This window comes from Denticeps clupeoides, chromosome 2 (genome assembly GCF_900700375.1).
Source record: "Denticeps clupeoides chromosome 2, fDenClu1.1, whole genome shotgun sequence".
Lineage (NCBI taxonomy): Eukaryota > Metazoa > Chordata > Actinopteri > Clupeiformes > Denticipitidae > Denticeps > Denticeps clupeoides.
The window spans coordinates 1,163,951-1,190,416 of NC_041708.1; the positions used below are offsets into that span (position 1 = coordinate 1,163,951).

Here is a 26,466-nt window from a genome sequence, read left to right on the forward strand (position 1 = left end):
ATGTTGAGCTGGAGCATCTCTGGCCGCAGTCCAGCCCTCCAAACCACGTGCCAGGACCACATGATCGAGTCGTGGTCGGTGAGGCCATGTCACCGCGTGCCTCCGGTGCCGTTTTCCACGCAGGAACGTTTCTGTCCGATCTGGCCTTGCGACCTTCGACCTGACCTGTAACCCCAAACACGTCCCGCATACAACAATGGCGGATACGCTGCACGTTTCTAATGAAAAGACGAGGCTGGGAGGAGAGCGGGGAGTTGCAGCGCCCCCTGCAGGTGTGGAGGGGGACGTTCTCGTTTTTACGTAATGCCGTATACCGTGGCGAAGGACGGCGGCTCGAGTCAGAAGGCGGCTCCAAACAAAACCCCCGCAAAGGCGCGGACTATCCATCCTGCCCTGGACGCCGCGGCTTCACCAGGATGGCCGATAACGCTCCCTCTGATCTTCCGGGCCTCCGGTTAATTCCGTGTGATCTCTGGTTAATTCTCCTGATAGGCCTTGCCGGCCTGCGGTATCGGTGCCCGGAATCGCCCGGAGCATCGTACCGTGTGCGTTTTTACCCCCCCTCACCCACTCGAAATACCTGCCCGCGTTCACAGCGCTGCGGAAATGTCACGCTCGCCGCTAATGAGGATGTGGTTTCCGTGACACACCCGCCGCTGCTTTTTACCAGCGCTGTTTTAATGTCAGCGCGCGGCGTCGCCCCTGCGCCGGACGGCCACCGGCACTTGCTCGTGATAATGACTAATTCGCCTCCATCACGCGCCAAAGTCATGATGGATTATTTCAAACGGATCCCTTACATCAGCAGAATGAAAATAGCCTCAGGCTCGGGAAGAGGGGGGCGAAAGGGAATTTATTTCGTATTTTTTTATCCCCGCAGCCACCTTTAGTGGCACAAATGAAAATGCCCTTCCCCGAATAGACGTTTCTTGCACCTCTGATGTGCGGTTTATTTTAAGCCCGGTGACATCAGGCCGTACGTTGCAGATGAAGGCGCAGGAAGCGGCGCAGCTGAAGAGCAGCTCTGGCAGTAACCCGTTTATGAGGTTATCATGCACAGAGAAAAGCAAAAGAAGGCATCGCAGCAGAGGTTAAAGGTCACAGTAAAAGCACAAGCCAATGACCAGGACATTGGATTTACAGAAAATAATAAATAATAATCGTAAGTAGTGCTGCACGATTAATCTAATCTAATCGTAATCGCGATGTCAGTCTGTGCGATTACATGAACGCAAAAAGCTGCGATTTAAATGATTAGTACATGGATTGAATCGGCAACATATCACTCATTCTCTCAAAGTTTGCGAGCTGACTGAAGTCTCCCTTCAGTCGAATGTGACGTGTTTGGTCACATGACTTTCGATTCGGTTCAGTGGAGACTTCAGATTTGTGACTCACATAGACATATGGGTAGACGTATGTCAACGTCGCCGCCATATTGCGATGGGCTCTGCAGTGGAGTGAAGCATGTAAATGTCTATGGAGAAGTGCATAAAAATGCCTCACTCTTGTGCTGCTTGGGGCTGTACAAACCGCTGTACGCTCCAAACCAGATCCCGGGGGATTACATTTCATAGGTAATGTTCGACAATTGTTTTGAATATATTTGGCCATTATAAAATCCTGTTTTATAAGTCTTAACCTTAGCTAAGCTAGGCTAAGCTAGTGAAGCTATGCATTCCTGTGTTCAAGTCAGCCTCCAAACAACGTTTTGGTTAAACGTAAGAACTATAATACGGGATTTTATAATGGCCAAATATAATCAAAACAGTTGTTTTTGTCGTTCGACTGTAATGTAAAGAGTTTTTTGTGATTAATTTTGTAGAATATTGTATTTTGACAGCACTGGGCATTTCAAGTTATTATAAGTAGTTTGTATGTTTCACTTTGAAATGAAACATTTCACTATTAGTAATTTGTATGCAACTTTTCATTGATATACAAGCAAGTGCCCTTTATCATATCACAATCGCATATCGCAATATTGATCTCAATAATTGCAATATGTCTTTTTTCCCCTAATCGGAAGCATTGAAAATCTGGATTTTCGATTTTCAGTCCTTATTATAAACCTTCCAAGGAAAAAGCTTTACAATATTCATAAAATTCGTTTGGTTTTGGAAAACCGAATACGAACAACATTTTAATCTAGTTGAAAATGACGAGGAGAAGTTTCTGAAAATCCGCGGCGTCTGGGCTCCTCGCGCCAGGCCCCAACTCTCGCTCTGAATGCTTTATTAAGCGCCTCGGCCGGGAGAAAATTGTACAAAGTGTACCCTGCGCTTTGATCCTCCGGAGCTGGAAACGCTACACCGGCCGACTTCACAGAGCGCCCTGACACCTGGGGTAACCCGAGCCGCCACCCCGGCATGTGACCCACACCTGAGCGCTAAAGACTTCTCCACTCTTATTACCGCTCCTCTGCACAACGCCGTGTGTGTGTGTGTGTGTGTACATTCGTCTTTGCACGTCTACATTTCATTAGGTTTCCATGTTCTAATGCCGGGCAGCCATGCAGACAGCGGAGCTTATCAAAGACTCCCAAGACTCCGATGGGAGGTTTTACACCCACAACGCTGTAAATTGCAGATAAGTGGCCAGCATGTCCTTATAAGTCAAGAACCTGCATCCAAGCACCAGCCTCCTAGAACCGTCACCGCATTCTGGAATGCTCTTTAACAGAATCGGTTCGGGTTCAGCGCAGATCTGCGAATAGAATAAACTGAATGAATCGCTTGCAATAAAACTCTGCCGAATTGAATCGATTTATTGTACTGTTAAATGACAATGACTCTCAGTGACAAAAACGTGTCCGTCTGTATGAAAACGATCACATGATGAAACTGGCGACTCCAGCCCCACACTCTGTACTCCATTAAGCATGCGCTGACCTCACCGGCTCTCGCGCTTCATTATTTCTCCAGCGGCCTAATGATGCAGTTCGGATGAGGCGTATTAATTAAAACTGTCGTATGAAAACCAGGACCGGCATTTTGCACATTTGTCCCCCCCAGATTATAATGGGAACATGATTCACAGGAAATGATGTCAGTTTTGAAAGTGTTGCCTGGCACCACAGATCTGTGGCATTGTTTCGGCTCCACGACTCTCTATGACACTATGGAAATGTGCCGCAATTCATTTAAATAGATGAATTGTTTTATTACGACCTTGAAAGGTGAGCCGAGGTCAGAAGTGGCATTTTGAAGGATCACGTGATCATCAGAGGATCCTAATCGCTGCTGTGAACGTCACAGTTTGCAGGAATAATGAAGCTGGACGGAAGTTGCGGTGGCGGCCCGGTGGCCTTTGATCAGAGGCGGCACCATGACAGTTTATCTTCACGTACGAAAGGCCAATTTGTGTCAGGAAGTAATCTTCCCTTCCATTACCCGACGGCTGAAGAACGGCGCACCCGGCAGCAGCTTAACCTACACGTAACTGAGGTTAAAGGTCACGAGGAGTTCGCTGACGTTTGGGGATTGTGGGGCATTTAAATGTTCGTTTTATCTGCAGAAGATGAAAATAACCAAATAATATTGACTATCTCGGTACGGGGCAGTGGGCGGGATTTATTAGGATGTGTTGGAAGTTCCAAACTATTATTTTTTACCAACATTGTAGGGGGTATAATACCTAGTGGCTAAACAGTGTTGAACTAATGTTAGTTAGAAATGGCATATACTGCTGGCGTTATTGGTAAGGATGGCTAACTTATAGCTAACAGAATACCGCTATCTAGCCACAAGTGTCGGCTTATGGCCAGTTTAATCTTTAGGGGCAATTAGTGTGTGTTTTTTTTTTTTTATATATATAAAAAATGCAACAGAAAAATAATAGTAAGATAAATCATGTAATTTCTTGCACTGATGAACTCTGCAAGTGATTATTTGAGGTAGAAGAGAATTTTTTCGACCACTCTGTGATGGCCGCTGAAAGGGTTCGTGCTGGCTCTGATGGAACCATGGAAGAACACACAGTAGATCCCAGTTTGTTGCTGCAGACCACCAAAGGTCCTACAAATGGACACATGAGCTTCAGAAATGCATCCTGTTATCTCATCATATGGATTACTGGGTTATTGTTTTAGTAATATGAATATAATGAATCGCAATGAAGATGAAATATCGGATCCAGATGTTAATACCATAAACAATAAAGTGTTTTACACTCAGAATGTAGTCATATATGTGAACTTTGGCAGTGGAATTTTGAAAAAGGAATTAGTGGGTGCATGTGGCGGGGGGGCCATGATAACATAATGAAGCGTGCACACACACACACACACACAAGCACACGCCGCCGTGTGATATTGTGTATTAGCCAGAGAGCCTCATGCTTTCACACACACCAAAGGTCACCTGCCCGCCTACAAATGTCAGCAGATTTAATGACTTTTGTACAACAGAGGCCGGTTTCAGACTAAACCAAGCGTATCCTCTCTCTCTCTCTCTCCTCTTCCCCCCTCCCTCACCCCCCAAAAAAAACCTATTGTGACACCGGGGGTTATGGGGAGTTGTGCAGCTGAAAAACAAGGTTAAGGAGATCGGTATCAAAGGAGAAGGGGGGCGTTTTTTTTTTTTTTTTTTTTTTTTTTTTGTGAGGTTTTCATAAGACTCTCGCCTCGGATTTCGCGCCGGTGCGCCGAGGTGTTTCCTTACCTGATTCGTATTCATTCACACAATGCAAGAAGCGGCCTCTCCTGTTTCCGAGTAAGGGGATTCTGGACGGGACTTCAGTCCCCCCCCCATCATCGGATACATGCACGTCGCTTCCCTCCCCGAGGCCCGCCCTCCACAGCTCTTCACCGGAGTCTTGACTCGTTTCTTCCTGCGTCTCCCCAACGCTCTTCCCGGGAAACGGTCCCCCCTTCCGGCACGTTTAGATACCCGGCGGGGGGAGAAGCCGCTCCGCAGTTTGCGTCTGTAGCACCTTCGCAGACACGTACGGAGCATCAGTTCCTGTTGAGGCGAATGCCGACCTGCTAATAGATTCTAGTTCGTTGCTTTCTTCCCCGTTTCATTACTGCATCCTTGTTCAGCCGATGTACAAAAATCACGTTTTTTGGGAAGAGACTGCAAGACGTGGACATTTCATCATGATTATTATTACGGTGGTGTATCGTGGACGGTGCAAATTGTACAAATGGAGGAATGAACTTTAACCTTTGGTCAGTCCTGAGGAAGGTTTCTTATTCCATTATGAATTAGGCTGGTGAGATCTGTCATAAATGATGATCTAAGGAGGTTCATCATGAAAGATGTGGGTCCCGCGAGAAGGTTGGACTCATGACTTTATTTTGTGCTTCCAGGGCTTCTTCCTGACTGTCTCCCCCGAGTCCATTCTGAAGGTGGCGAAACACGCCTCGGACCACAACAAGACGTTCGGCCTCAACCTCTCGGCCCCCTTCATCAGCCAGTTCTTCAAAGACCCTCTCATGAAGGTCCTGCCCTACGTGGACGTGCTGTTCGGCAACGAAACGGTCAGTGAAGCTATGCGTAAATATGTCCACCTGCCACACGTAATCCGTGTCCCGCGTATTAAAGCACTTCCCTCCTGCACGAGCCGCTCAGCCTGATCTCATTACGAGCGAGACAGAGATGCCGTTTCTCCTGGATCCGAGACATTTGTTGTTTGCGTTCGTCCTCCTTATCTGCACCGATCTGCAAGCGGCCACGAATCGTAACTGTGAGGCAGGGGCGTGGCCCGGGCGTGGCCCGCACGGCTTTGCGCCTGTTCCGTGTGTAAATACGGACCAGGGCATCCGAAACATTGACCGCGGCGTCGCCGTAAAACATTATTATCATTATTATCATACTATTACCCAGAGCGACTTTCTCTTCGCTAGCGAAGACACTCAGGGTTAAGTGTCTTGCTCAGGGACACAATGGTAGTAAGTGGGATTTGAACCTGGGTCTTCTGGTTCATAGGCGAGTGTGTTAACCACTAGGCTACTACCACCAATAGTTTGAGGTACTAGCAGCCATAAATAACCAAGTATAACGTAACGCATATAGTTTATGTGAAGGCGTGGCCGTTCCACCATTATAACTGAGGCTAAATGATCCGAACGAGGCCTTGTTTTCCTGTAAATATCGCTCAGACGCGGTGAAGTAACATGGTCGGCTGCAAATGCCGAACGGCGTGGAACATTAATCAGTGCATATCGGCGCGCTCGCAGGTTCTATTTTCTGTTCTCTTCTCGCGCGTCACGGGCGGGTCGGGATGTCCAGGAATTTATCACCGCTGCTTACTCAAGCTGCTTCTTCCTTCCCCCTCCCTCGACCTGCGCGAATGCCGAACCTGCCTCCCAGTCGCCTTTTTTTTTTTTCTCGCTCATTCGCACCAATTTTTCAGTGCGTTTCGCCAGGCGTTCACACGTTTCAGAGGGGCGTTCCGGGCCCTCCGCTGATTGAATTAAACTTCACATCATGTTAGAGGGAGGTTAGCGGGTTCCATCGCAAATCCACAATAGAATCCCATTCAAATTTTGGGGCAGTGGTGGCCCGTAATCAGAAGGTCGCCGGTTCGAATCCCGATCCGCCAAGGTGCCACTGAGGAGCCACTGAGGGTGGTAGTAGCCTAGCGGGTAACACACTCGCCTATGAACCAGAAGACCCGGGTTCAAACCCCACTTACTACCATCGTGTATCTGAGCAAGACACTTAACCCTGAGTGTCTCCAGGGGGGGACTGTCCCTGTATCTACTGGATAAGGGCGTCTGGTAAATGCTGTAAATGTAAATGAGCGAAGCACCGTCCCCACACGCTGCTCTCCAGGCGCCTGTCATGGGGCCCACTGCTTACCAAGGGTGATGGTTAAATACAGAGGACACGTTTCACCGTGTCACAGTGTGCTCTGCTGCAGTATTTCACAATGACAAACACTTCACTTTCACTTTGACAAAAAAGTAGCCCCCGAGGCGGCGCACAGGACCCTCCGTGGTCCCCGAGACTCTCTGTGACATTAACTCTGCTTGGCCACAAGTTCATTGGGCATTAGAGGCTGCATGTTATGTAACACGCTCCCTTCAGCACCGTAATTACAATCTTTTGGTGATGGGGGGGGGGGCGAGCAAATCGGCCCGGCCGTTTCCATGGCGCTGGGAGCCACGAGGGCCAGCGCCACACACTGCTCCGCTTAATTGGCAAACATGTGCGGCGTAACCTGGGCACACCGCTGGACTAATCGTGTCCTCCTCCTCCTCCTCGGAGAAGATAGAGGCGGTCCGTCTCTCAACACTTAACAGGCCCGAGCTGATTGATAAGCTACCAGCGGAGGAGCGCTTGTTTGCCCGCTGGGAGCGAGGTGCAGGAAGAAAGAAAATAAAAAAATACTACCAAATTAAACATGCACTCGTTCACGACCGCACACATGCACTGCAGCATCCTTCCATACATCTATTATTAACAATAAATGACGTAATAAGTCATGTAAATAGCATGTCAGGGTGTGCGTGTCAGTTTTCAGTGGGCCGCCGCGGAATATCCGGTGACATGATGAACTTGGCTCCAGACGTAAAGCATCAAAACACAAAAGATTATTCGTCTGTTTTAAATTATTTTCTGGGAACTTTAAATAAAATAAATATTCCCAAATGATCCTCGAGCCACCACCACCCACGTACCACTAGCGGTGGTATCCGAGGTAATTTCTTTCCATATTTAACAGCTTAAATAGGCAATAATACAATTGTAACTATAGTAGCTGTAGTAAAATAGTATAATAGCTATTCCAACTGTCAGTGGTTATTCATTAGCAACAGTTATACTCTCTCAGTACTGCATACGCAGTGTGTTTAGGATGTATTAATAGTCACAGACCGGCGTATTCCCGGCGTACCACCAGTTTGAGAACCATGGTCCAGTAGATTCAGCATTTAGAGCCAAGATCATGTGGCCATGGCGAGGTCACAAAAAGAGCCTCATTAATAATAAGAAAGTAATAATAATATATATATATTTTTTATGTTGGTTGTCCATGAGAAATGGCCTGTTTCTATAATAGTCCTAATTCATACGTTTTTTGTTTTGTTGCCTTTTCTCTCCCTCAACCAGACAGAATAAGAGAAATTCTGGAAAGTTCCTATAAACTCATGGTTTTGGACAGTGATTGGAGGGCACGTTTAGATGATCGGTTACGTCTGCTTTCCCTCTTCGCAGAGGACTTTATTTACGGAGGCCAAGGTCAGATGAGAGAATTGAAACCTTGATGGCGCTCGCTGCCGAATGGCCAGGAAGGGTGGCGCGGACAGTGAACCGTTAATCGTCCCCTTCTCAGCCTCCTCCTAAAGGCCGCCTGTCCTCCGCAACGGCCGTGGCGGGGGAGGGAATGGGGAAATGGCGACTGTTCCTCGCCCGGTTTCACGCCTACTCGGGTATCGACTTTCGCGGGACGCTGAGGTTCTGCAGGCCGGCGGGGATCTCCCGGTCCCGTTTTGGGGCGGGGTTGTTGGCGGGTTCGGAGGGGGGGGTTTTAATCACTTTCCCAGCTGAGCTGGAGTAGGCTGAGCTGGGAGGGGAGGGAGGACACGAACATTTTCACCTCCTCGTTTGGGTCGATGGGACGTGGCAGGAATGTATTTGCATGAAGTGTGTGTGGGTGGAGGGTGGCCATGTTCTCCGCTTGTTGGGGCTCATTTGGCATCCCAGAAGCACCCGGCACCCTGGAGCTGCCCGGGAGCTGCAGCTCTCCGGCCTGGAGACTAATGTGCTAATGCCTGTTCGTACTCCGGGCGTTTACGGGTCCCGGGCTGATCCTGTATCAGAAGCGCTTGCAGTCGAGTCCTCCATCCGCTGCTGCTGGGTTGGCATGAGAGCAAAACCAAGCTAATTACCCAGAAGTCCTTGCTTTATGAGCTGCCATTTGTTTTCGTTTTTTCTGTCACACACCGTGACCGTATTTGCACTCTGTCAACGGTTCTAAAAGGTTCTAATGTGAATAAGCATGAATTCTTAGCACTGCTGATGTTAAAGGCCGGTTTCTGAATGAGTTAAAAAAACTGATCCTGAGTCAGACGGGCTGCTGATTCCGACTAAGCAGGGCCAAGAAAGCTTGGAGAATGTTGAGTTGTGTTTGTCTGTACGATCTGTGAATAAATGTCTGATTATTGATCCGTGTCACGACTAACGCAAGATAAAAACTGTGGTGGAATTATTCTAGAAATTCCCTAAGCCGGAAAACCCCCGACCGCCATTACTGCCTACTACTGCTGTGCTGACATTATTATTATTATTATTATTATTAAAAATTACATTTTAACCTCCGTTCTGTTTTCTTGCGTTTTGGGGTGTAAATATTGAATAAGTGTCCAGGATGTCTCTCTCTGTCCATCTTACCAACCCAGTGAGGACTGCGGTAAATAATCTCACCATAACTGGGCATAATAACCCAGAGGGATCATAATTCTGACTTCTAATCATAAAGTATGTCTTCTGATATTCAATGCAGTTGTGACGCGAAAACTAAACCAGCAGGTATCTTTTAAAATAATGATAAGCCGAGCAGTGTAGGGGTTTTAGTGGGGACTCTTTTATGGCAAATATGTGTTGATACTGAATACCAGAATATGGATTTTTCTTTTTCTTTGTATGACTGGGAATTCCCATTGAAATTGAAATCATGATGCATCCTTTATGATGCACTGAAAATCCAACATATGGTCATAAATAATTTATAATTATGTATAATTGCAGGGTGGTAGTAGCCTAGTGGGTAACCACACTCGCCTATGAACCAGAAGACCCGGGTTTCGAATCCAACTTACTACCATTGTGTCCCCTGAGCAAGACACTTAACCCTAAAATTGCTCCAGGAGACTGTCCCTGTTAACTACTGATTGTAAGTCGCTCTGGATAAGGGCGTCTGATAAATGCTGTAAATGTAAATGTATAATTTTCTGATTGATTCTAGATGATTATGTGTCATTGTTGCATAATCGTGGGTGTATTTAAAAAAGAAATCACGCGAACACATGATACAAAGAATAAATGAGGGATTACACACTAAAGGAAAATCGTGAACCATGCATGTCAGCATATTACGCTCCGTCAGGTATTCGTTTCGCCCATAATCGCCAGATTCCTTTTCGTTACCCGCGGGATTACTTCCGAACCTCCAGCTCTGCTAGTGGCCCCCGGTTCTGGATCAGAGAGCGGCCCCCGGCGTCTCCTCGTATTCCGTCGGCATGAATTGCTGCTGTAAAAGCGGTGTGAAAATCTGGCTGTTTCTGTCATGTGGCAGGGGAGCGTATCGATGGCGCTCCTGCTCCGGGGACCCCGGGTGACGGCTGTAATCGTGGCCGCCGTTCGGATCCCCGCGATTTGAACCGTGAGGAAATTTTCAAATTGCCGGGGTTAAAGAGCGGCCCGCCGCCGCGGAGGCGATCCGAGGCCTTCCGGCATCTTAACAGGCGGAGAGAGGGCGGGGAATAATTACGGGGTGTAAGGCGGGATCGATGGCGCCTGAGCCTGCGGGTGCTGGGCCCTGCAGGGGGGTCAGCTGGAGGGCCGCTTTTCCGGCACACGCCGATATCCTCACCGGCCACTCCTCCGGTGGCCACGTCCTCATACCAACCATTACCAAACTATGGTATGTGCCATTGGTCATGACATTCTGTTTGAAGAATATCATATACATGTTAATGGATGACCGATTAATCGAGGGTGATTAATTCCTTGGTAATTGGTCTATTCCAGAGATGAAGTAGCTGATTTAAAAAAAAAAAAAAAAAAAGAATGAATAAATTAAAAAGTTAAATATGTATAAAAAAAAACAAACAAAAAAAAAACACGTCTACCGACAGACATCACGGGTTTGTGTCCATGTTCAGTGAAATGTGTCCTCTGCATTTAACCATCACCCTTGGTGAGCAGTGGGCACCATGACAGGCGCCTGGGGAGCAGTGTGTGGGGACGGTGCTTTGCTCAGTGACACCTTGGCGGATCGGGATTCGAACCGGCAACCTTCTGATTACGGGGCCGCTTCCTTAACTGCTAGGTCACCGCTGCTGTCTCCTCAGCCGTTCTCAGGGTGGAAAATACATGCTGGAATTAAGGGAGGATGCTGGGATCTGTATTTATTATCGGTCCAAGTAAGACGTTGACGTGGACAGTGGCGTATTTTACGAAGGAGGAGGAGCCTCTCCGTCTTCGCGGCCACCATCAACAAAAGAGCCGAGGCTCTGCTGATGACGAACGCGTGTGACGGATCGGCGCCACGCCCTGTCCTCCTCGATGCCGGACTTTATCGGTCTGAAGTTAGGAGGATGATGGCAACCCCGCCCTACATCACCCGATACGGCGCACGAATTGCGCTATAAATCAGACGGAGCCGTCACAGCGCAGGAGCTTTACGGCTCTTTGCCGCGCCTCGGCTCGGCTGGCTCTGTTTTACGGAGAGACGCCACCCCGTTCCCGCGCGAAATCGAACGAGTGAGCTTATCCGCCGCGGCCTCCATTGTTGCGGGGCTTTTGGCTGCATCACGGCAAGTCTTCCGCAGCCCCTCCCTCCCCAGAGAGCCTCTTGGACGTTTTCCGCTCCACGTTGGCCGCGTGCGAGGCTGTGAAATGGCCCGTCCACGCTTTTTTTTTTGGTGTGATATTCGTACAGCCGGTTCATTACCGCGAGTCCTTCATCTACGGATCGTCCCTCCGTTTCTTTTTGCCGCTTGCCGAGAGCGCGTCTTTGTTCCTCGTCATGGAGAACGAAGCTGAACGCTCTGCAGGTTCCGCGGTGGCTTTTCGCGGCGCGTGGTTTCTCTCTTCTGCTTCCTTCCTTCCGGCTTTCGACCCCACCGAACCACAGCGCGGCGTTCACGAGACCAGGTGACTTCCTCTCGCCGCTTCTGCGCCTGTTTTTGTCTCTCGTGTACGCCGGTGGTCCGTAACAGGGTGACCTTTGACCTCCTGCATCTGATCGCCCCGACCTCCAGATGAAGAAATGAGTAGCCAGCGACGGTGCCACTGAAGCGGTGGTGTGGTGTGGCCGCGCCCGGTTGCCACGCAGCTCTGTTCTGTTTTTACCGCGGGGGCTGGACGTTGGCCTTGTGAACAGGTCTCTGTTTTCTCTCTGTTTAACTCCACAATAAAGCGTCACTAACGTCACATCACGGTAGAAACAGGAAGTGGCTGCATTTTTTTCTTAATCGTGTTTGTTTATGAACAATGTTTTAAAAGGGGAGGAGCTTGTAGGCATGATTGACAGCTTTCACACGCCCTACTTCCTCATTCTGGACTTTTATTTACCCCCGTCCTGTCAACACATGACACGCCCGGGTGTGGCGCAGGATCCATTTTCTCCTCCGTTTCCCTTCATTCTCTGCATTCCTAATACACTGGACCACGCCCACCACCAACATGTACACACACACACACACACACACACACGCACACAATAAGAATACCAGTATAAATAGTGATAGATGTTCAGTTCTGGGAGCCTTTTGTGCTTCAAACCCCTTTGTTGACCGTCATCAAGTGTAAACAGAGTAATTAGAATATTCCATGATGTCTGTCATGGCTTCCTCCCTGGAATCACGTTCTGATGGAGTCTCGACAGATCTCATATTCCCCTCATATCCCGGCAGAATCGGTCCTCTCTTCACACTCGGCCGTAAACGCCGGTCATTGGCGGGCCCGAAAAAGGGGAAACAAGCGCAGAGCCCCCCCTCCCCCCTCCCCGTTGTAAATAGGTTGTCGGGGGCAACCTCCTCGGCGGCTCCTCCCCCTCAAACACAATTCAATTTCGAACCCGACATCAGCCCGGGCTAACGCGCTCGAGCAAATGCCCGTTCCTCTCGGCGGCCCGAGGGACTCTCGCTTTTCAGCTCCTCAACTTTTATTAACCTCAGCGCCGGGCGCGCTCTTCCAGCAACGTTCGGCGCCGCCAAACTCCGCTCTCTCTCTCTCTCATTACACACCGGTAACATCTCACACACACACACACACACACCAGCTGCTGGTGTCGGTAATCTGGTTTCATTCCTGTTTTCCGGATTATCTCGGAGCGGACAGGGGTCGGTGTCGCAATCCTCCGCGGTTATTAATTAACGCCGTTATTACACCGGCTAATTAGTCCAATTCCGGAGTTCTGGCGCCCGTCGGAATTGCACAGACCAGCAGGCCTGATATTTAACACCGGCAGTGGAAATTCCCACGAGCACTTTTGAGGCTGAAGGGTGCATAATGTCCTTTAGAGAGTCCGAAACACACACTCACACACACACACACACACTCTCTCTCTCTCTCTCTCTCTCTCTCTCTGTAAAAATAGAAACTGAGACACGAGCGAAATCCCTCCCTCTGCACCAAGCGCGCCTGCTTCACTGCTTGGTTCGGGGCTTTTGGATTATTCGCTTAAACGCTGTGAAAATATCCCCCCGATCCTCGAACCCGCCTGACGGCGTCCATATTGATGTCATTGTGTAATGAACAAGTGGAAAAAGGTCGATAAGTTCATTTATTAAGGTTTTTTTCTCGATTGATCGGAGGTCGTGGCGACGTTCCACTGATGTGAATAAATATATATATAATATTGTGGAAAAAGCACTAGTGTGTAAAATATTCAGGCTCCGTGTAATTAATGAGTAATTAAGGCGGGCACGGGAGGGGGGTGATAGCTGAGCCAGGCAGTCTTTTTTCCTCCACCGCGTTGGAGGTGACTGAGGGCTGTTGCGCCGACGTCGCCGCGGGGACGCCGAGTCCTTCGGCGGACGTCCTCCACCGCCAGGTGTGATTAATAAATCATCGGCGTTTCGTCAGCTCCCTCCTCGGCCTCGCCGCGGACGCCGCCCTAATGCCCTCCTCTCCGTTTGTTTCGCTTTTTTTTTACTCCCCTTTAAGGTCTCTGGCAAATCTGGCAAACGGCTCGTGGATTTGCGGCGCATCTTAATTTCCCCAAATGCTATTTATTACACAGCCAGGCGCCGAAAAGCCTTCAAACGTCCCCAGATAATAACTGTTTACCTCCGGAGGGGACGTGCAACTTCGTTCCCGCTCGAAAATGAATCATTAAGAGCGCCGAGGTTTCTGCGCTTACGTAACCGTTGCGCGCGTTCGGCCGCCGGTTTCACCGATGCATGATGGGCAGTCCCGCTCGCCGTGTCCCCCCCTCTAACAAGCCACATGAATGACAACTGGCGACATCCAACAACGCGGCCTCTTGGAGGAGTGGTTACGGCGCGCCGGGCCGGGAAAACCGAGGCCTTATTAAAAGCGCAACGGAGGACGTGGCGGGCATTTAGCGCGCATTAGCCGGGCCGTTCCGGCGGCCTTCTCGGCCTGTCGGTCGGGCCGGCGGGCCTCTAATTGGATCGTTAGGCCGCGGCGCCATCGACTCGCCGCTTTGTCCGGGATGGAGATGAATGGGGTAACGAGGGGTTCGCCGCCTGATTGATTGCCGCTCCGCCCCCGCCGGCGTGCGGCGTGTTATTGGCGTGTTGTGGAGAGCCCTGGCAATTAACCCCGCCTCTCTGCTGTGTTTCAGGAAGCGGCCACCTTCGCCAGGGAACAAGGCTTCGAGGTGAGTTGACCGGTGATTGCACATTAAACAGATTTTAAAGGTCCGTGTGTGTGTGTGTGTGTGTGCGTGTGTGTGTGTGTGTGTGTGTGTGTGTGTGTGTGTGTGTGTGTGTGTGTGTGTGAGTGTGTGTTTTTTTCTGCTGATAATGAAGTTCTTTTCTGGACAGTGATTGATGTGCTATTATACTCTCCGGGCCTTGCAGCAGTTGCCATGGCAACCTGGCAGTCGTCATGGTTTCTTTGTTCCGACGGCTCTTTCGGCGGCGTGACGCACTCGGCTAGGTCTGCGCCCAACATCGCCTACAGATGTTATTTATTGAATTTTGAAAAGGCTCATGGGAGATCTGGGTGGGGGGGGGGTTCGGGCACGGTTTCAAGCCCTGCCTCGCCGCAGACACCGCCGCGGCTCGTCGGGTCGCTCGGTTAAAAAGCCTCCTCATTAGCCGCATTACGCCGCGAGGATGATGCGCCGCCGCGCAGAACACACACACTCCTCTTAATAACCAAATCGCCGCCACCTGTGGTCTCGGATTATGCAAATGAACATTACGCCGCTCGTTATTACACGCGATGCACTTGTAACAAGGAGGGGACCCGCTTCCTCCGCCGCGCGGTGTCATTGGCTCTCTGGTCCCCATCACCGCATCAGGCACATGCTTATTCCCCTCCCTGGCGGCGAGTAACAGTCATCCGGAATCACCTACGGTGTGATCAACGTGACAGGAAAGAACGTGAGCCCTGGTGGCGGTGACAGCTCTTTTTGTGTGTGTGTGTGTGTGTGTGTGTGTGTGTATGTGTGTGTGTGTGTGTGTGTATTCTTGCTGAGGGGGGAGCATAAATACAAAAAGGGGGCAGGATGTCAGCACCCTGAGACGTAACCCCGCCCCCTCCGCTGACAAGTTTTTCGTTCATAACTTCCCTCTGGATCAATATATTCTGTCTATCGATATATATCTCTGTCCAGAGGGACGTTGTTACGTAACGGAAATTAAGGTCAAACTGAGTTTAAAATGGGAGGAGCCGGATGATTGACAGCTCTCAGTCGTGTTGCTTTCTTAATTGATCTAATTAAGCTTGATTAATGTGACCCGTTTGAAAATGGGGCCCCATTAAGTATTGATCGGTTAGCAGCTTACGCGCGCCCCTAAAACCCTGATCGCCGTGGGAACGTCTCACCAGACGCCCCTTTTATGAATGAGGCCGACACATGGCCAATGGGACGCCTGCTCCTCCTCGTCTTCTCTCCGGCTGAGGAGCCGTAATTGAATCTTTCCCCCCGTCAACTGTCTCACCAACACGTTTCGGGCGGGAGATCAATTTTTCATTAGTCCCGACACGGACACCGCGCTTTACAGCCAAGCGGTGGCATATGCACCTCACGTGCGGGTACGTGTGCCACCTCCTTCTTAACTTCTCAACAAAGTGCAGTAGTGGCCTGGTAGTGGCCTATGAACCAGAAGACCCGGGTTCAAACCCACTTACTACCATGGTGTCCCTGAGCAGGACACTTAACCCTGAGTGTCTCCGGGGGGGGACTGTCCCTGGAACTACTGACTGTAGGTCGCTCTGGATAAGGGCGTCTGGTAAATGGCGTAAATGAGACGGAGCTGAAGATGGACTCGACCCTCTGCAGCTGCCACACGCCCAATCCATAAAATCGCAATTATAAGCAATAACGCTGAAACGGCGTCTTGGTTAAACATCGGCAGGTTTTACAGCTTAATGGCTTCTTATTTTCACCTTCGTTATCTTGCCGCGGCCCATCCCGCCAATTAAGCGCCGCCGCCGCCGCCTCCTCCTCGCTGTATTTATGCTAATCGTTTACGGTTTGATCCAAATTGAGTTTCCGCGCAGTAATTGGTCGTCTTTAAGGCTCCGGTGTCTCCCGGTTAACCTCGCCCCGCCCCGCCCCGCCCTGATCCGTTCCGGCGGCCCGGGGAAGCACTTCACTCCCACTCTGCGTCCCAGCGCCGGCAGGAGTGGTTTCTATTAAAACGGCGAAGATCTAATAACGGAGACGGATCGTCCCGTGCCGCCGCCCGCTGTCCTCGGCGGCATCAACCTCCCCATTAGCGGACGTCTCGGGGCTGGTTAAAGGACGTTGGGGACGCGTCTCGGGGCTGGTTAAAGGACATTGGGGACGCGTCTCGGGGCTGGTTAAAGGACGTTGGGGACGCGTCTTGGGGCTGGTTAAAGGACGTTGGGGACGCAGCTCGGATCATCTCGGGGCTGGTTAAAGGACGTTGGGGACGCGTCTTGGGGCTGGTTAAAGGACGTTGGGGACGCAGCTCGGATCGTCTCGGGGCTGGTTAAAGGACGTTGGGGACGCAGCTCGGATCGTCTCGGGGCTGGTTAAAGGACATTGGGGACGCGTCTCGGGGCTGGTTAAAGGACGTTGGGGACGCGTCTCGGGGCTGGTTAAAGGACGTTGGGTACGCGTCTCGGGGCTGGTTAAAGGACGTTGGGGACGCGTTTCGGGGCTGGTTAAAGGACGTTGGGGACACGTCTCAGGGCTGGTTAAAGGACGTTGGGGGACGCGGCTCGGAGCGTTGTAGCCCCTCGGGCCGGAGCGGAGTGTCCCTCGGCCGCTACAGGCGGGCCGTCCCCTGGTTAATTAAGCAGCAGCGGCTGGTTCCGGCAGCGTTTGGACGTTGGGGGGCGCGGCTCCAGGCTGGTTAAAGGACGTTGGGGACGCGTCTCAGGGCTGGTTAAAGGACGGAGCGGAGTGTCCCTCGGCCGCTACAGGCGGGCCGGCCCGTCCCCTGGTTAATTAAGCAGCAGCGGCTGGTTCCGGCAGCGTTTGGAGTCTCCGTCCAGGACGGTTTCGGGTGACAGGCGCTGTTTTCCTGCTCTGGCCGTCGGGGCTTTTATGCAAATGGCTGAAAAGTGAGAACCTGCAGCCGCTGTGGCTTTGTTGGACGTCTGAATGAACCGGGACACGGGCTGCTGCCGCCGCCAGAGCCGGGTCAAACCGCCCTCGCCAACGATCAAATTCTGCGGGGACCGGGCCAGGTTGGCTCGGTTCAACACACGGCCAGGAGAACCACGGTGTTTAAAACGTGACCGTACCATTAACGTCCGTGGTTCTTGGTATGTTCAAATCAGGACCACAGGTTCTGTCTCTGGCTGGTGGTCGTCTTCTGGTTCTGTGGACCAGCTGGTGGCGGGTTTGCCGTTAGTGCCGTATAGCTTTTGTAACCAATCATCAGTGGTGTTAGTAGTGGGTGAACCAGAAGACCCAGGTTCAAACCCCACCTACTACCATCGTGTCCCTGAGCAGGACACTTAACCCTGAGTGTCTCCAGGGGGGGACTGTCCCTGTAACTACTGACGTCTGGTAAATGCCATAAATGTAAATGTGTTGGTAGACCCGCCCCCAAATTCTAAAGCTGAGCAGGGACTCCGGAACTGTGGGACAGCGGAGTGGAAGTGGAGGTTTGGCCCTCAGGAAAGTGGAGACGGACCCCGGGTTCCTGATCAAAGGGGGAAATGCTGAGGAGACGCGCGTTTCCCCACAGGGGGCACGTACCGGGTCCACACCTAGATGTCGGTGTTCCGTTAGTTAAGCCATGTCCGGAACGCGCTGCACGTTCACCAGTCGTCTCACCGAATCTCTGCCGTTTTCTGCAGACAGAGGACATCGAGGAGATCGCGAAGAGGGTCCAAAACCTGCCCAAAGTGAACAAGAACCGGCAACGCGTTGTGGTTTTCACACAAGGCAGCGAGGACACGGTCGCCACAGTAGGTACTGAACGCCCTTTTCACCCGAAACCTCGAGCACGTAGTGGCGGAGACGCTCCGTTACCGGCGGCAGTGAGTGATTTCGTGGCGCCGCTTGGACGCCGCCGGACCTGTATTGGCTTTCTGGCCATTGTGGAGTAATGATCCTCCACGTGGGGCCATTGCGCTTAGAGGCATTACCGCCGGGGTCGATGTGTTGTGGTAGAACACACAAAGCGCCGGCGTGGCTATCGATAGATTTGTCAAAGGCATTGGAAGAGGGGTTGGGGGTAAAAATGCACATTTTTCATTCGCTAAGAGCTCTAGATGGTAAATGTGGGCGTGGCCGAGGGTTCAACGGCACACTAATGATACTGATGGACGTAATTTAGGACATTTGGCATCTTTGATTCAGCAACAGCTATCAGGAAATCTGAAGTGAAAGTGAAGTGATTTTCATTGTGAAGCACAGCACACGGTGACACGGTGAAACGTGTCCTCTGTATTTAACCATAATTCTGTATTTATCTTTTGTTTAATTAGCATGTTCTTACATTCACGACAGATTTTATTTATTATCTAGGCCAAAATCACAGACAATTTGTTCTCAATAGGCTTTGACAGTCCCTACAGTTGACATCTGCCACACTTTGACCTTTTATGCACACGAACAAAAAAAAATGGAGAATCCTTGAGAGAAGGATCAAGGTTGGTATAAAGTAGTCCAACTTGGTGCATTGGAGAATGTATCTGTCCATGTTTGAAGGTTCTGGACAGTGCAGAGTATGTTTTAACTAGTTCAGTGTCTTGGTCCGTTATGATGATATTGGTAATGTTGTTATGACAATACATCGTAGTCATTGAATATTTTGAATGTGATAAGGAAGAGACGAGGTGAGGTGTAAATGCTGGTCATGTGACAATAACAATGAAATACAGTAGAGGCCAAAAGTGTGGACACCTTCCTATTCAGCGCGTTTTCTTTATCTTCATGACCATTTACGTTGGTAGATTCTCACTGAAGGCATCAAAACTATGAATGAACACATGTGGAGTTCTGTACTTAACAAAAAAAGGTGAAATAAGTGAAAACATGTTTTATATTCTAGTTTCTTTGCTCTGATTCCTGCTTTACACACTCTTGGCATTCTCTCGATGAGCTTCAAGAGATCGTCACCTGAAATGCTTCTCCAGCAGTCTTGAAGGAGTTCCCAGAGGTGTTTAGCACTTGTTGGTCCAGCTCACCCCAAACCATCTCGATTGGGTTCAGGTCCGGTGACTGTGGAGGTCAGGTCTCCACTTTTTGTTAAGTACAGAAAACACATTGAATGAGAAGGTGTACAAACTTTTGGCCTGTATTGTGTATCATGTTATATTGTTAAAAAATAAAAACAAGACTAAAAATGATTTACAAGATAAAAACTAGACAAAAAGTCTCTTCAATTTTGTTGACTTTAAACGAGACGAGACGTTATTTCCTGCATCTCCCGTCACAGATGACGTCACTTCGGCAATCGCAGCATTAGTTAGATTTCAGGATACTTGTGGTGCTTTATCAGATGGTTGGGAGAAAATGATGAAGCGATCTTTGGACTAACTTTCTTTACAATCATGTGGAAAAGAAAACAGAACGTATGTCAAACACGTAACAAATCAGAATGTCTTCCGTGTCTGGAATGGATGTCGAGTATTCTTGAGTCTATAAGGTAACAATAATATAATAATTAGATAACCTTGTTTTAATTATGAAATGGGTTTGACAAAAATAATGTTGTTTTTGTCTGTTCTTGTTGTACTATATTGACTGAGTTAAATAGAACTTTTGGTTGACTAAAATTAGACTAAAATGTCATTGGTTTTCATTCACTTTAATAAAATATTCATGGCTAATTGGGACTAAAATATGACTAAAATGCTCAGACCAACATGTCTACCGAAGCTTGACTGGACTAAAATGAGTCTGGACATGACTAACGAAGACAAAAAATAAAGACTAGAACTAAGTTTTAAGACAAAAACAGCTATAGACAATGGTCCACGTGAAGACCCCTCGGCCTTCAGTAGTTATAGTGTTGGTGGACAGGTTTAAATCAAGCTCACTTAAAACAAAAAAAAAATTCCCAAATGCAAGAAAACAGATACTTACGAGGCCCCGCCCCTGGTAGTCGTGACTGATTTATAGCCCCGCCCCCAGCCTTCAGACAGAGACCGCACACTGCTTCGCCTTCAGAAGAACGGACGTCACCAGACGATGCCACTGTTTGGAGTCATGGGTGTTCAGCCAGGAATCTCGCAACACAAATGATTAATAGCGGCGTTAAAAAGAGAATGAAATATTACTGCTCTGATAAACGCGATCTGTCGTTTTGTTTGCGCCCCCCCCCGACCGTGGGGGTTTGATGCTGCGTTGTCACATTAAACCCTTTTACGGTGATTAAGGGCAGGAGAGGAAACGTCTCCCGCTCGGGTAATTTGCTGAAAGAGATGTAAATTTCTTTCCCGTTCTCCCCGCCTGGACTTCATTTGAAATGTTAAACCAGCCTTTCAGCGGCCCGTTGAAAGGTGGTAATGAAGAGTTCGCCATTAGCTTCGCCGCTGATGGTCCAAGTTTTCCAGCTTTTAATTAAGATTGTGGCACCCAGGTCTAATAAACCGCCGTTCGGCAGGTCGAGGCGCCTCTGATCGCTAATGAGGGCCGGAGAAAGCCTGAGTCGGCTCCCCGGAGGAGCGCCGCGCCAACGCGGCTTCTCCCGTGGGTGCTTCGCGAAATCGGCCGGTTCTGGAAACCTCACCCCTCTCCACCCCATCACTTGTGAGGACAACGTCCAAACTTACAAATAAGTCTCTTTAACATGCAGCATTTCTCGCATACTTTACTAATGTTACGGCATTTATTTTACGGCTTTAGAGAAATAGAAGCAGGCCGTTTAAAAGGGGGAGGAGCCTGTGGGTACGATTGACAGCTGTCACACCCCCTACATCCTCATTCTGGACTATTATAACCCCTCCTGTCAATATGCGACGCGCCCCGGTGTAGCACACTGTCTTCGGTTCCCTACCGTTCTCTGCACTCCTAATACCCCAGGCGTGACCACGCCCACTACCAACACCACTTTATATTATCATTTTTTACATTGGACCTTTGTTTCTGTTACAGGTAAGCACACTTGAAAGTACGTTTTAATTAAAACCAGCGTGCCTCTTTTTCCTCCTTCATAGAGCGAAACATTTTGGGACCACTTTTTAAAATGAGCTCCCAACTCCCACAGGCGCTTATAATTAGAGTAGCAGGTTCCAGCAAATCAGACCAATCAGATTTTATTAAAGCCATTTAATCAAAGCACATATTTACAAATTGATGCCTCGCCAGGAATTGATCTACAAAATCATAATTACAAAAAATAATGTACATGTGTACATGTACAGTGTGGCAGTGAAGTGTTGGTGAGGTGGTCATATTAGTGCTAGATCCTTATTAGGGTGGAGAAGGGCATGTAACTGGAGTTCGGTGATGAGCGCGGCTCATCTTGGAGGTGCAGTTTGTACTTTTGGGTGCTTATAAAACGCGGTTTATGACATTGAGCTGTTCTCTTGTCCTTCCTTGTGGAATTTCTGCAATTTAGCCACTTTATACGAGGAAATAACAGGCTGACTTCAGCCCAGATGGCTGTGCTGGATGTCATTTTATAGTCTAATACTTTTTTTTTTTGGTCCTGCAGTAATGCGTTTCTTTTTTTGTTTGTTACATAAATCATTGCTCAGAACACATTCATTACCTGCTTTTAATTCATCCGTTCTCAGAATGTGCTCTCTGTCCTTCATTCTGACCTTCAGCGACCGCGGCTGAATTATTTCCACTAACTTGGCGGGCGGAATAAAATAAAACAAGTCGCTCTGACTCGTGGTGATTTCATAAGGCGTCGGCTCCCTGGCAGCCGCCCGCGTTCGAATGCGGTGAATTAAAGATCTGCCTCAGTTTCATTTTCCTGGGGCCGCTCTTCATTTTGACTTCTTTTTGAATCTGAAACTCGGGATTTGTTGAAGACGTGGCGTTAAGATACCTGAATGTTCATTTCATCAGATGGGATTTCAGACCTCCACTCCAAAGTGTGAAGAAATGTTCTCACGATGCATTTTGACCCATAGGATCATTTTGCGAAGGTGCGTCCGCACCTTTCCTGAACTCTGGTTGGTATTTTTGGTTCTTATCGAGGGGGAGGAGCTGTTGGCGCCTGCAGAAGAACGTGCATTAGAATGGATTTATTTTTAGGCTGTCGTGTCAGGCCTGTCGGTTTTGTGACGACAGTAAACACGCCGGGGCCTTCAAAGAACTTTTATGGAGCCCTTTTCCTCTTAAACGTGACTCACTGGTGTATAAACCAGCGGCACGGCGCAGGAAGAGCCGCCGGGCTACAGGGATGTTTATACGTGCGCCGCAAGGCCGTAATAACAGAGAAAAGTCGCCGCGCCGTTAACACGCAACTGCACTTAATTACCTGCCGAGCGTCAAGCCGCGTTCGCACGTTACTAAAGACCCGGCGACCGGCTCTCTGGTTTCCGTAAAGACTGACCGTCCTGGACGTTCCGTAAAAAGAGTCCCGGCGCGCCGCATTCATCAAGTAGAGACGCCACGTCATTAATTAACCCGTCCAGAATATGGAATATAACATAAATATTCGAGAGAAGTTTATTACAAAAACTGTTTTTTTTTTTTTTTTTAACAACTTTCTCGTGCATGCAGCAAAATATTTACATTTACGGCATTTACCAGACGCCCTTATCCAGAGCGACTTATATTCAGTAGTTACAGGGACAGTCCCCCCCTGGGATGGTAGTAACCTAGTAGGTAACACACTCGCCTATGAACCAGAATAAGGGTGTCTGGTAAATGCCGTAAATGTAAATGGAGACACTCAGGTTAACTTTATGTACACTCTGTATATAGGATTTAGTTATTTGCCTATTTATTTCAGTAGATATTGTTATTTATAAACAGCACAAATTCCACAACTTGCACAATAACACGTACACACATCCTGCATATTGTTGTTGTTTTTTCTACTCTGTACTTGAGAGACACCGTCTACCGGAATCAAATTCCTTGTATGTGCTGCACTTACTTGGCCAATAAATACGATTCTGATTCTGAAGTGTCCTGCTCAGGGACACAATGGTAGTAAGTGGGGTTTGAACCTGGGTCTTCTGCCCGCTAGGCTACTACCACCCATATAATAATATGGGGCAGTGGTGGCCTAGCGGTTAAGGAAGCGGCCCTGTAATCAGAAGGTTGCCGGTTCGAATCCCGATCTGCCAGGGTACCACTGAGGTGCCACTGAGCAAAGCACCGTCCCCACATACTGCTCCCCGGGCGCCTGTCATGGTGCCCACTGCTCACTCAGGGTGATGGTTAAATGCAGAGGACACATTTCACTGTGTGCATCGTGTGCTGTGCTGCTGTGTATCACATGTGACAATCACTTCACTTTTTTTTTAATAACTTGTACACACTGTTGTTGTGCTTGTAACGTAACTTGTACGTACTAGAAGATCGTTTCCGCGGACGTTTGGGGCGTAGCGGGCGCGGTGGGATTGAGTCAGTTACGGTCTGTCTGGAAGTCGCCTTGCGATTTTCCTGTCGTGGTCGGAGAGACCCGCTGGATCACATGACACCGGCGTCTAAGTGAGTGTGGCGGCTCAAGCCTTCATATGCTCTACTTTCTGTGTGTGTGTGTGTGTGTGTGTGTGTGTGTGTGTTTTCCCCCACTGTTATCTAGGATTATCTTGCTCTCAAGCTCTCGTCTGTCACAAGTAGAAAGAAAATCCCCCGGTAGAGTGATAAATTCCCGCGCCGTGCATCTTCTTCGATGCGTCTGCAAACGCGGCCGTTATTAACGATGCTGAGCGGCGCCGGATTGGCTGGTGCGTTCGGCTTTATTTACTGATGCTCAGGACGCCGGCGTTGCTTCATTCGCTGTTTACACGCTCCTTACGGCTATTTATTTATGAACCCCTCGCAGTTCTGTCCAGGGTAGCCATGCAAACACCATATTTTACCAGATATCGTCGTAAAATGCACAAAATGTTGTCCTCAGTTTAATAGTTGCCTAAAGGTTGTCCTACTAGATCATTATCAGATCGTATTAATCGTATTAAGATATTAAGATCGTATTATGATGAAGTATGTTTATACATTTTTATGCTTTATACATTTTTTTACATTTTTTTTTTACATTTTTACAGCATTTATCAGATGCCCTTATCCAGAGCGACTTACAATCAGTAGTTACAGGGACAGTCCCCCCCTGGAGCAACTTAGGGTTAAGTGTCTTGCTCAGGGACACAATGGTAGTAAGTGGGGTTTGAACCTGGGTCTTCTTGTTCATAGGCAAGTGTGTTACCCACTAGGCTACTACCATCCTTTATAGATGTAGATTCAATATATGGGCCAGCGGTGGCCTGGCGGTTAAGGAAGCGGCCCCGTAATCAGAAGGTTGCCGGTTCGAATCCCGACCTGCCAAGGTGCCACTGAGGTGCCACCGAGCAAAGCACCGTCCCCACACACTGCTCCCCGGGCGCCATAACCAAGGTTGATGGGTTAAATACAGAGGACAGGTTTCACCGTGTCACCGTGTGCTGTGCTGCTGTGTATCACAATGACAATCACGTCACTTCACTTTCAATTTGTATTTTCCCTTTATGTGAAGATTTCCTGTCTTTCGACCCACGTTGTGCCTCTCCCTCCCTCCTCCAGGCGATAAAGTGACCAGGTTCCCCGTTGTGGACATCGACCAGAGGGACATCGTGGACACCAACGGAGCCGGAGACGCGTTTGTTGGAGGTGAGGCAGCTTTGGCGCTGATGAAAGGACCGTAATTACAGCGTAATAGAGCGGTTATAACAGCACGGTATGTTAATAATTGAGCGGCTTTTACAGAAACAAGCGCCGCTTTCACACTCGCACTCGGCGAGCGCAGCTAGCGCCTCGCCATTGTTTTCCCGTCTCCGCGTTGTCTCCCATGGCGACAGTCCGGCCATGTGCCAGAAGTGCATCGTATTCCGGGATGTAACTCCGGCCGGGCGGTGTATGGGCCGTGGGGGGGTTTTTTAGGCCAGAAACAGACCAGATCCCTCCTTGGCCATTGTGCCGCGAACACAAATCGTTTCCCGAGACGGCCCCGGCGCCTCTGACATCTGCTAATTAGGTTCTTATACTCGTCTCCTCTCATTTCTCGGCAGGGTTCCTCTCAGAGCTGGTCCAGGACAAGCCGCTGGAGCAGTGCATCCGCGCGGGACACTACGCCGCCAACACCATCATCCGGCGTTCCGGGTGCACCTTCCCGGACAAGCCCGACTTCCAATAACACACACACACACACGCCTCCTCGACTAACGCCTGTGTTCCAGATCGCCCGTGCCTCTTCACCGTTTACCGAGTGCGAGCTAACGTAACCGCCACTCGCCGTTTTCACGTCCTGGAAAAGCGGCCGCTTTCATTTAATGGTTCCTTTAACGGAACAAATTGGTTTTAACTTCCGACGCCGGGGACGTGTCTGTCCAGGCCACTGGTTCTGATGTACCAAATCGTTTATTTCTACGCACAAAATGCACGGGCACAAGCTGATCAATAAACTGTTTTGTTTGCCACTTTGCGTTCGTCCTCATTTATTGAAATCAGAACATTAATATAAAAGAACTTTTTTCACGTGAAGTGACCGAGCGTACCAATGCTTGGATTGCATGTTATGTTTACTAGTCGCGGGCGGCGGGTTCGTGGGGACGCTAACGGCCCTGAGCCACCGCTAGGTGGTGCTGTGTTCGTTCAACAGACGAAGAAGACGAATTTCCCTCCCGTTTTCGGTAGTTTTGGTCCACAACTCCGCGCAGGACTGGACGATTTGGAGATGAAATGTTGTTTCGTTGTTTTAGTATATTGCGACTTGTTTCGTCTTTTCTTGCCGATAACATTTTAAACGTTAATTATTTTGTTCACGCCTCAGATGAAGGTGAATATTGTTGGTAGGTTTTTTCTGCCCTTTAATCCTGTCAGGTTCCCAGTCCAAGGGTCTTTGGTGGCGGTTAAGGAAGCGGCCCCGTAATCAGGAAGCGGCCCCGATCCGCCCAGGTGCCACTGAGGTGCCACCGAGCAAAGCACCGTCCCCACACACTGCTCCCCGGGCGCCTGTCATGGTGCCCACTGCTCACTCAGGGTGATGGTTAAATGCAGAGG

General features: G+C 49.3%; 1 protein-coding gene across 1 annotated transcript; it reads left to right on the top strand.

Annotated features, from left to right (window-relative positions):
• LOC114767610 (adenosine kinase-like) lies at nucleotides 1–25,883 on the top strand. Its single transcript, XM_028959428.1, has 6 exons — nucleotides 1–78; nucleotides 5,312–5,482; nucleotides 14,485–14,520; nucleotides 18,150–18,264; nucleotides 24,991–25,077; nucleotides 25,476–25,883. Exons 1-6 carry the CDS (start codon nucleotides 1–3, stop codon nucleotides 25,598–25,600), a joined length of 612 nt encoding a protein of 203 aa, XP_028815261.1. The 3' UTR covers nucleotides 25,601–25,883.
• Nucleotides 25,884–26,466: the final 583 nt, after the last annotated feature.

Excerpts from the sequence above, each read along its gene's own strand:
- LOC114767610 (XM_028959428.1), top strand. The coding sequence starts at position 1 with ATGTTGAGCTGGAGCATCTCTGGCCGCAGTCCAGCCCTCCAAACCACG. Across the intron at positions 79-5,311 it reads ACATGATCGAGTCGTGGTCG|GGCTTCTTCCTGACTGTCTC; the intron begins GTGAGGCCATGT and ends TTGTGCTTCCAG. Across the intron at positions 14,521-18,149 it reads CCAGGGAACAAGGCTTCGAG|ACAGAGGACATCGAGGAGAT; the intron begins GTGAGTTGACCG and ends CGTTTTCTGCAG.